Source organism: Zingiber officinale, chromosome 5A (genome assembly GCF_018446385.1).
Source record: "Zingiber officinale cultivar Zhangliang chromosome 5A, Zo_v1.1, whole genome shotgun sequence".
NCBI classification, from domain to species: domain Eukaryota; kingdom Viridiplantae; phylum Streptophyta; class Magnoliopsida; order Zingiberales; family Zingiberaceae; genus Zingiber; species Zingiber officinale.
In genome coordinates, this window is record NC_055994.1 from 89351983 (window position 1) to 89363289 (window position 11307).

General features: G+C 37.1%; 1 protein-coding gene across 3 annotated transcripts; it reads right to left on the reverse strand.

The window, feature by feature from the left end:
- Window positions 1-8331: 8331 nt before the first annotated feature.
- On the reverse strand, window positions 8332-11226 carry LOC121980913 (expansin-like A2). 3 transcript variants are annotated; one of them, XR_006111677.1, is made up of 6 exons: window positions 11011-11226; window positions 10828-10937; window positions 10571-10749; window positions 9659-9791; window positions 9244-9578; window positions 8332-8625 (listed from the first exon to the last, which is right to left on the reverse strand). XR_006111677.1 is itself a non-coding variant. In XM_042533189.1 (5 exons), the coding sequence occupies exons 1-5, from the start codon at window positions 11138-11140 to the stop codon at window positions 9327-9329; spliced, it is 801 nt and encodes a 266-aa protein (XP_042389123.1). In that variant the 5' UTR covers window positions 11141-11226; the 3' UTR covers window positions 8902-9326. The 3 variants fall into 3 exon arrangements, 2 of the variants coding, with proteins under 2 accessions (XP_042389123.1, XP_042389122.1); XM_042533189.1 differs by lacking the exon at window positions 8332-8625 and having other exon boundaries at window positions 8902-9578; window positions 10828-10934; XM_042533188.1 differs by lacking the exon at window positions 8332-8625 and having other exon boundaries at window positions 8902-9578.
- Between the last annotated feature and the right edge of the window lie 81 nt (window positions 11227-11307).

The window sequence follows — 11307 nt, forward strand, 5'->3', positions numbered from 1 at the left end:
GGAGTGGCGCAGCTATGAAGAAGAAGAAGGAGATCGAAGTGATGACCTCTCTGGTGGCAACGACTAATGCTATGCTTAGGTCAGCAAGTGAGAGGAAGGGGTAACCATGGGTCCCCTTGTGTCGACTCCTCCCTTCTAGCGATGATGGTGCTGGTGCTTGCAGTGATCCAGAGATGGGACGGCTGCAAGCTAGGGCATTGGCTCGAAGGGATTCGGGAGAAGAAGAGGAGGTGATTGTAAGATACAATAATTAAATAATAAGCGGTATTGGAGAAATAACCTTATAGAATTTTCTAAGAATTTTTAGAAATTTTTCGAGATTTAAATAGAACTCGTATGACATGCTTTAAGGGAATAGAGCTATTAGGCTAGAAGAAAGTGTTGGTGCAGTCGACCTCTAGGGTTTCGATGTTTGACAATATACCTAAGTCTGGTCAATTTGACCAAGGGTTAATCATTAAGTGGAAGTTGATTGAAGAAATTAACTTAGGCTTAAGTTAATTAAACCCTAAGCATATAAATACCACTACATGACCTAAGCCTAAATCCCACTTCCTCTTCCTAAACAGTCTCTACTCGACACCATCTCCCCTGATGCCACAAGGAAATCGATCGCACCAGTATCGTTCGACCCACCGCTAGCCGAGCCTCCCTTCTCCTCCTCAAATCGCTAGAGTCAATCCAACCGTCTTCCTTCCCGAGTCGTCGCCCCTGCATGGGCTAACCTTTGGCCAAGAAGGGGAAATTCGAGCCCTAGCATCGATCTTCCATTGTCGCACCTGTGCGCCATGGCTCCGACCATCGAAATTCTCTGTCCTAGTCAACCTTTGTCGGAGACCGAGCTCTCTCACTCAAGGTTTCCTCCTCTACTGAGTACTTGATTGTGGCTCAGTTCTGGCCGTCGGTGACCAATTGCAGGCACTAGATCCCTTCCTCCAGTCACCAGTCTATCTTCAGGACTAGAGTTAGACCTTAACCCTTTGGTTTGACGAGAAGCTTCTGGCCACGAGAAGGTATGGTGTGCCCTCCCTACCTTTGCTCTGTTTCCTATCCAATTGACGGCCAATGTGGTCATCTAATTGACATGATTGGCTTCAGGTCCAAAGTTGCAGCGTCTACAACCTTACTGAATTCCCGCCCACCACATTAGAACAGTTGATTCCAGAGGAGGCAAGGGTTGATTTGGGATATTTGATTTGCAAATCTACAAGTTCACCTTGCTCCGACCACTTTTCTCGACAACAAGCATCTTCAACTATGAGTCAATAGCGGAGTCTACGGATTTGGGTAAGTTTAGGAGAGTTATTGGAATTGATTCATGTTTATCTTAACCTAATGTGATTATGGAATATATAGAGGTTAATGAGTTTAATTTGGATTGTGAATGGTTAGGAATAACTAGTCCAATTGGATTGTGGAATGATTAAGGTTATTATATCCAATGTATCTATGAGACAATAAGGGTAATCTAGAATGTAGTTATGAGACAATTAAGGGTAATCTAGAATTGTGTATAATGTAATCACTAGGATGGATTAAACTAGGGTTGGGAATAGATCTGATTCGATCAATAAAGGAGAATTAACTAAGATTAAATAATAATTTGGGGTTCGCTATTTATCTTGAAATGTGATTTAGCTATTTGCAACATATGTAATTAGATAAATTACACATGTGATGCAGAACCTTGATTTGCGGAGAGTAGCATAACGTGGGGGTTATTTCTAACATGAGTTATATTGAGGCGAGTACTTCTTCCTTAGCCTCTATAGTTCATTGAACTTAGTACATGATTTTTAATTAATGGATTAGGTTTCTTTACCTTAAATCCACTCGTATTTATCCATGTTTGATACGTACGTGCTTGACCTTAGAGATGATCTATTCATTGCTCATACAATTTTATATTGGATATTTTTACTTTATAGTATATACACATGTATGATGTGTAGTATAGGAGTTAACATGCTGATTATGTATATGATGTAAAGTATACACATATATGGTATGTACTATAGGAGATACTATGTTGATTGTACATTTGCATGTTGAGTGTGTACACGTGTGTGTACTGTTAGAAATCATATTGATTATACCTATGTTGTGTGAGCACACATGTTTGGTGTGACTATTAAAAGTATTATGTTTGTTATACCTATATTATCGTGTGCATACATGTTTAGTATGTACTATAGGTGTTACCATTTACCATGCATAATGTTTAGTAGACATTGATTGGATCTTTTCATACATATAGATATATGTGATTGATAGATCATGTACTTGATGTACTTATGTGTATTATGTTGTTGCATTGATGATGATTATATTTGTATCACGATTGTTTGCATCATATCCATCATTGTGCTATATGCATGCTGACAATTAAGTCTCCCTCTGTGGTTGAGAGAGTTGTTAGTCATATTTGTTACCCACTAGCCCATTCAGGGGTAGTGATAGTTAGAGTTGGATGCAACTTGTCTTGTACTGCCCACTTGGCCTCTCAGGGGTAGCGATGACAGAGTTGTGTGCATGCAGTGGACCTTATTCTTTGTAGGTAGATAACTACTCAGCATTTTGCCTGACCGACACTCAGGAGCAGTGGTAGCTAAAGTCGAGAGCAGTTGTCATAGTCTTGCCCATTCAGCCATACAGATATCGTGGTAACTTGAATGAAGTGTAGGAGTGACACATACATGTTCATATGCACAGATAATGTGTTTCATATCTTGGAGATACTAATTGTGCATATGCTTGTGATATGTTACATTTGCTTGAGATATGATTATTGCATATGATTGTCATGATTCATATACATGTTCATTTATCATACATGTATATGCTGTTATATACTCATCCCTAGTGATTTGCTGATTATTATACCGTGTTTATTAGACCAATAATAATATGTGTATTTATTATGTCATATATAATCATATTCTTATTTTCTTACTGAGATTGTATGTTTTAATCTTTATATTGACCATGCATTATCTTGTCTATTACCTGTTGAGTCAATCAGACTCACCACCCTATGCATGTTTTACTTCCCCAGGTAGCAGATAGATGACATGTGGAGTCATCTGGATATATGTCCATAGTCCCAAGTAGCATCGAGTGTCTTCTTCCGCTATTGCTTTTACTCACATTATTAGTTTTCAGACTTGGTCATGTATTAAATAACTTGTGTGTAGATTGTTGGACTTGTGGTGTCCTTTTATTTGGTTATATACTGGTACATAGTGTAGTCAGTTATTTTACATGGTTGTGTTTTATACCAATCGTGTAGGTTGTGTATTATTATTATTATCTTTCACTATGTTTGTTATTCCAGTCGTGTGGGCTATAATTATTATACTTGTACAACTGAGTGACAATGTATCCAGATTTCATATGTTGTCATAAGAGAGGAGATGTTGTCCATTTATCGGGCAGGGATTCCTTCGGGGTGTGCAAGTGATGACCGACGTCCTTAGCCGAAGGGACGACAGTGGATTTGCGCCGATAATGAAGTAGAGGAGAAGGTTAGTGGTGTGGGGGCGAGGAGAAGAAGAGAAAGATTGGGAGATGAAATGAAATAATTGTTTTGAGAAATTATGTTCACTCTAAAAGCATGTTCTCTCAGGGAATTAGACTATGTAAAGATTAGCCAAATGAACATAATTATGACTAAATCAAAAATGTTCTTCCAAACATTTTAATTCAATTTGACGAGATTTCTCAATGCAAATTGACTTGTGTTAGTTGTTTCTTTTCTATTCTTAGGAAAGAAAAACTGAAGTATAACAACTTTGATATAGGGATGACAATTTCACCTGTGAAATTGAATCTGATGGGTAATCCGATATCCGACCCGAATAGAGGAGGATATAGAAGAAATTTTTATACTTGATTATAGTAAATAAGTATTTGGGTATAGGTATTTTCAGGTATGGATATAGCCTCATTTTTTATTAGGAAAGAAAAAAATTTATACCACTTTTCGTCACGGAAAAAAAAAACTTAGTTTACCTCTTTATTCGGTCATTAGTGATAGATCGAATGGTGCGATTGAGGAGGGGGTGAATATCGCGTCTTTTTAAAACTTCTCTTTTTCTTTGAAAGCAGAGTTGTGCACAGCGGAAAGTAAAAAGAAAGACAAGCTTGTTTACTTCGTTCGGAGTCTAGGTCGACTCCTACTCGAAGACCCGCGATCCTTGATCGCACCGATGGACAATCCACTATAACCCTTCTTTCCGAAATCCTCGGAAAGAAGTAGAACGTACAAAATGAGCAAGATAGTAACAACCTACTATCTTGCTTAAGTTAATTACAATGCAAGCTAATAAAATATACCGACAAGTAATGGAGTTGAAGCTTTGGTCAGCACTATCAGACGGAGTGACTTGTAGAGCTGATGAAGACTTGTAGCACGAGCAGCTTGCAGAAGAGAACTTCAGTCGATTAGAAAGTGTTCCCTAACCCTCAAACCTCGAGCATCTTTTTATAGGTGTAATGGACGTTCGGTCGACCGATTCCTCTGTTCGGTCGATCGAACCAGCTCCCTTCCTTCCTGGCTAGAGTCTGACGCTGGCTCGATCTCTGGCATTAATTGCTCATTAAGGGTTCGGTCGACCGATCCAATTTTTCGATCGACTGAACATGCTCCTTCCTTATTCGCCGAAATCAGCCGAGATCCACATTTAATGCTCCATTAATGTTGATTTGTTCGGTCGACCAATCCCCGAGTTCAGTCGATTGATCAACTCTATTTTATTTTGCTTTTGATCGATGCTGATGAACTGGCCTGTGCTGAGTCATCATGGTTCGGTCAACCGATCCTCCGGTTCGGTCGATCGATCCATCTGGACCTACAAAACAGTGTTAGACAGAAAAGAATCCTGCAAAACAGATGTCAGCACAGTAATATATAATGCATGAGTAATATTAGACAGTAGAACTGTCTTGATCTCAACTTGGAAACCTTCTCGGTTTCTTCAGTTGGATCAGCGACCTTAGGTTGTTCCCTTCAGGAACCCGACCTCACTATCGCTCCTCCAGTTGTTTATCTCAACTTACCTGCCAAACATGGTCCTCCAGACATGTTTGGACTTTGCATACTTAGTGTCTGATCGCCTAATCCATTAAGACTTTTCCTGTAATAATATATTAGTCAACAGCAATAATAGTAATACAGAATATGATGGTAAACCTAAACCTAGATTTACCAAGATCCGCTGGTCCGGTCGACCGCGCGCGGTCGACCAGAAACCATCCAATCAGCCTTATTTGGAGTTCACTCCTCCAAGACTTCTCATTACCTAAGGTTATCTCCCCCTAGGTTTTTCATCACTTGGCTTCACTCACCAAGACTCAGTATTCGGCTACCCAGGGATCAGGTCCTCCAGACCTATCCACCTGGCTTCCACGATATACCAAGATTTCCCTTGTTCCAGTATTCGGCTACCCAGGGATTAGACCCTCCAAACCTATCCATCCGGCTTCCACAATATACCGAGATTTCTCTTGCTCCAGTATTCGAATACCTAGGGATCAGGTCCTCCAAACCTATCCACCTGACTTCCACGATATACCGAGATTTCTCTTGCCTAGCCTCCAACTAGGACTTCCCTTGCCTAGTCTACAACTAGGACTTCTTTAGATCAAACTCCATACTTAAACATACTTAAACATATTTGTCTGACATTAAAACCTTGGAGGTCGATTGCACCAACAGTTAGCACGTATCTCATCTTTTTTTTCCATGAGAAATGTTTATCTGATCGAAGGATCATGAGACGAGGAAGAGCAGACAAGTACATTGAAATATTTTTTTTAAAAAAAAAAATGAGAATGGTAGGGAGTAATAGGATGATGGGTAAGACATGAATACTCGAATCTCTGACAGGTATGAGGATAAGTATGAAAGTTAAATACCCGATGATATGAAGATGAGTATAGGGATAGATATAATAAATGGAGATAAGTACGAAAAATATGAAATCCTATCTAAATCCTATCCGTTCTCATCCCTACTTTGATAAATCAATCTCCCGAGATCAAATAGTATATTTGTGTTATCTAATTTTACAAGCTTGGTATGATTTGTTGCAACCGTTTACTCTGGAAAGAAGCAAAGATGGAGGATCTGTGCAACGAAAACAAATGCTCACTTGGAACCCCAAAGGGAGTCTTACTACTTTTATAGTACAATATCAACCACAGATTGAATGATAGGAATACAAGGATAAGAAAAGTCTTTTAACCTAATAAAAGGACCAAAAATTATTTTTAGATCAATTGCAACAATCAAATATTATCATTAAAATCAAACAAACCGTTGATATAAAAGCAGTTAATTCGATCCATAATCGAATTAATCGATTTTTAAAATATTAAAATTGTTTAATAAAAGTTTAATTGATTTAATAAAGAAATTAAAATTTTTTAATATATATATTTTTAATTTTTTAATAAAAAATCAATTTAATTAGTTTAACTAATTCCAAAATTCAAAAAACCAATAAATTTAATTGAAATAACCCATAATTTTATTTTTAAAAAATGAACTTTTGAATAAATTAAGCTGAATTAGTTTGATTTGATCAGTTATCTATTTAACTGAAGTTTTGTTCGCCCCTGAGTTGAAGCTCATTTCTCATTCTTTTACAACATGCCCCTTTTTTCTTCTTTTTCAGCTGAAAAGATTGGTGGGGGATATTAGTATTTGACATTAATCTGATTTGACAAAGTGTTTAACAAAGATTGAATGTTCACAATATATATTACTTCTTTAAATAAATATTTTTAGTCATTAGGAACTCTTAGTTTTGTTTTAAGTTTATTTATATTACTTTTTTTGTTACGTCCAGTCATATTTGTCCAACTATTGAATTGGCAATTATATATATCTTTTCCTTCCACTAGCGTATTCAAATCAATTAAATCACTCTTATTATAGATTTTCTTTGTTCTCTAGACTCCTAATACTCCTCTGGAAGTTACACTTAATTGTTTTGAAAAAGTATGTTCACTCTCAGCAGTGAAAGTGTGTTCTCTCGGGAAATTAGACCGAGTAAAGATTAGCCAAGTGAACATACTAACTTGTGTTAGTTGCTTTTTTTCCTCTACTCACAGGGATCCATTGCTCAGGAAAGAAAGCTGAAGTGAAGCAACTTGGATAGATCAATCACTTGAGATCAAAGAGTACATTTGTGTTATCTAATTTTGTAAGCTCGGTATGGTTTATTGCAGCTCTTTACTCATGGAAGAAGCAAAGATGAGGGATCTGTGCAACGAAAACAAATGCTCACTCAGGAAGTCTTGCGATTTTTACAATATAACAACACGCTCCTGTTTTTTTTTCTTTTTCATTTGCAAGGATTGGTGGAGGAATAGTATTGGATCATGGTACAGATTTAGTATTTGCCATTAATCTGATTTGACAAACTATTTAAACAGAATTGAAGGTTTATGGTATATATTACTTGTTTAAATAAATATTTTTAGTAATTGGGACTCTTATTTTTTATTTAAGTTTATTTATATTATTTTTTTTATGATATCTGATTGAAGGCTTAATGATACCATCATCACCATCCTCATTGTTATGTCCAGTCATATTTGTCTTAGATTGACAACTACATATATCTTTTCCTTCCACTAGTGCATTCAAATCAATTAACTCAATTTTATTATAGATTTTCTTTGTCCCTATACTCCTTATACTCCTACTGGAGTTACGCCTAATTGTTGGAGAAAGTATGTTCACTCTCAGCAGTGAAAGCTAAGTGAACATACTAATCACTAAATCAAAAACGTGCTTCCAAACATCTTAATCCAATTTGACCAGATTTCTTGATGCAAATAGACTTGTGTTAGTTGCTTTTTTCCTCTATTCATAGGGATCCATTGCTCAGGAAAAAAAAGCTGTAGTGAAGCAACTTGGAATCTATCAGTAGCTCAAGATCAAAGAGTACATTTGTGTTATCTAATTTTACATATTTGGTATGATTTGTTGCAACTGTTTACTCTGGGAAGAAATAAAGATGAGCACTGACTTATTTTGGGAGATCTCTGCAACTAAAACTTGCAAGTCTACAAGAACAAAGCATGATCATTAGGCAAAGTAGTAATTGTACTTGCAATGTATCATTTAATTGTACTTGTAACTCAAATTCATATGCATTTTGGGCATACTTTATATAAACTGTAAAGTGAACAAACCTGGTTTATAGTGTTGTTTTCCTTCCCAGCACAATAGTGATTAGCTCGTGTTGTTTGGCTCAGTTTTAATAAATTTAAATGTGTTAAAAACGCATTTATTTTATTTATTCCTTTAACTTTTATTTATTTATCTGTTAGAAACTTAGAATTTGTTGGTAAAATGCTCAGTGGCTTGAAATTACAGGCTTGTCACCACCAGTTTCTGCTGTTGAGATTCAACTGAACATTGTCCTCAATCTTCATCATTAAATTCAAAAAGTATTTGGAAGAAATGAGTGATCTGGTTGAATGAAATCCTAGATTCCCTCTTCTGCGTGATGATTTGTAGAATAGTAGGTGACAAGTCTCTCTCAGCTGGAAGCCAAATTGTAAAAAGTTGTTGAATAACTACAAGCATGCGTACACCTCTGCAGCTTCTTCCTTCACACAAACGTAGAAAGAAGGTTAGAACCGTACCTCATCTCTGAATTATTTGGATTACTAGATCAGATCAATATGTAAAATGATCAAACCCTAAATAAATCGAAAAAAGAATAGTCATGTGATCTTGATCATCACGTGGACATCACTTCTAAATATCGTGTTTCATTTAAGTGAATAACAAAGAATATCTTAATTATTTGAAAAAGTTAGATGAACTTTGTGTGATTACTATCCAAAAAGCAAAACAATGAAATGTAGATCAAGTGGAATATGTTTTATGCAATATGTTAAGAACATATTAAGTGAATTATTATAAGGGTGACTTTACATGACTGACCAAATAGTTTAGTAAGCAACAAGAACATCAACTACTTATTCCTTCACATGGCGACTTGACCAACTAAAGTCCAAGCAATTATGTCCTAAGCAAAAGCTATCTAATTTAGCTAACCCACTGCTAGGTTAGGTTTATAGTTTCTCACATGTCTAATAGTGGCCAAACCCTATTGAAGAAGCCAATTAAACCATAAAGTTACAAGATAATATTGGCAAAATTATATATTATTCAAAGCCTTAGCCAGTAGGTAGCATGTCATTTTCTTTGGAATAAAAAACCTTGTCAATTTGTTACTTTTATCTTGCCATCAACCACAATGAACTTGTGAACTAAAGACCAAGGGTTGAGAATTCTTGTTTGATCACTTCCATTCTCCTGAGTCACAAGGGTAGCAGTCCTCTTGAGCAGTGTCAGCAATCTGAATTCCCATGTCATAAACCGAGCCGATTGTCCAGTCGGCTGGCAAGACCGCCTTCGGGGTCCAAAGCCACTTGCCATCGTACCCCCCTGTTATAACCATTCTGAAGTACAGTGATCTTGCGGGCACCCGGCCAATGGTGCTCCAGACCGGACCATAGTCTCGGTCCATGGCATGCCAAATTGGTGAGTCGACCTGATTCGACCCGAAAAGAAGCTTAAAAATTAGGGCGAACATTGGATACCATACCAAAATGTGGTGTGGCTCATCATTACCTGAGCTACATCAACTCCTAGTATGTCAGTCTGGCCACCTTGGTACAGTAACTTGATGGCCAAGTGATTAGATCCTTTCTTGGTTTCTTCTACTCTGATGGAGAGGTTATGCCTACTATACTCACAAGGAATCCTGCTTGCTTAAGAACACATCAAGTCATCACATCACTGAGGAATGTGACAGTGAAAATGATATGGCACATCAAGAATCATAAGGAAACTTCTGTTTTTGTTTTTCACATTTCTAATTGCCAGAAAACTTCTAGTTTTAAGCTTCTGAAAATGACACATGTTTCAGTTTTCAGTTGTTCAATAGTTTCATATCTATTCAAACTTTGAAAGGAAACAAAAATAATTCTCTTTGTTTGAAACTTTCCTACAATAAACAAATCAAGACAAAATTGTTATCCTAATAAATATCCGCAGAGCTTTTATCTTTCAGAGATGGAAGGGAAATTTTAAATCTTAGCATCAGAAAATTTCGATTTTTATGTTTGTGAAAATGACTACCATGTTTCTGTTTTCATTTGTTTTGTAGTTCCTTAATCATTTTCAAATAATTGCCATTGTTTGAATCTTCCCTATGAAGAATAAGTCAAGACTGGATTACAACACACAATAAACAATATCAGAAGCATCTCGAAACAAAAACCATTTTTCTGTAAGTTATCAGAGATAAATGATTTTTCTCAGAAAGATGGAAGGAAAATTTTGAACTTTTTATCAAAATTTTTTTACTTCTAATCTTCTAAAAAAGATTCATATGTTTCTGTTTTCAGTTATTTTCAGTAATTCATTACCTTAGCTCTTCAAAGAAAAAAACAAACAAACAAACACACAGACAGAAGTCAAAGTTTTTTTTTTTTTTTGACGGGATTAAATTTGGTACCCAATCTTGTTGATAGTTCATACCTCTTGTATTCCACATCCACAATGCCACGTCTCATCAGCTCCTGTGCCTTGCCATTCTTTGCCATGGACACGAAAGCACCCTTGTTGAGCACCAAACCAGTGCTGTTGCCCTTGTTCAAATCTGTCAAAGTCACCTTCACCCCTGCGCTCCTACAAACTCTTGTGTTCTTGCACCTCACCTGCGTGCATATCCAAACCCCTAAAAACTCAATCACAAAGACATTAATAAAATCAAGATTAGATCTTTGATCTCGAACCTGGAAACAAGCTCCACAGCCCAAGCCATCTCTGTAAATGGCAGGGCTCCCTGCCGCCACATGCCCCCCAGTGAACTCCAGGGCCATGGAGCCATACCCACAAGTCCCTACTGTCATCCATAAGCTTCAAACGCTTGAAATCAAAACACTAACTAAAGTTACGGCGATTCGAAAATTAAGTACCTGAGGGAGAAGCTGAGTAGGAGAAATGTGCTGCCTTGGAGTGACGGACGCACCTGTCACAAGCAGAAGCAGAGAAGAAGAGGAGGAAGAAGCAGAGGAGGAAAAAGGAGGCGCTTTTGGACGCTTCCATGTTAGACTAAAAAAGCTGCAGGGAGCTGGGGAAGAAGGAGACTAAAGAAGGATCGAGTGGCTGACTGGCTGGTGCCGGGACGAGTCAAAAGAGTCATAAAAGCTAGTAAAATTGATAATAAATTAATTTAAATAGGCCACCAACGACAATTGTTAAATTAAGGTTGG

Excerpts from the sequence above, each read along its gene's own strand:
- LOC121980913 (XM_042533188.1), bottom strand. The coding sequence starts at position 11,140 with ATGGAAGCGTCCAAAAGCGCCTCCTTTTTCCTCCTCTGCTTCTTCCTC. Across the intron at positions 10,750-10,827 it reads GCTGTGGAGCTTGTTTCCAG|GTGAGGTGCAAGAACACAAG; the intron begins GTTCGAGATCAA and ends ATATGCACGCAG. Across the intron at positions 9,579-9,658 it reads TAGGAGTTGATGTAGCTCAG|GTCGACTCACCAATTTGGCA; the intron begins GTAATGATGAGC and ends GGGTCGAATCAG.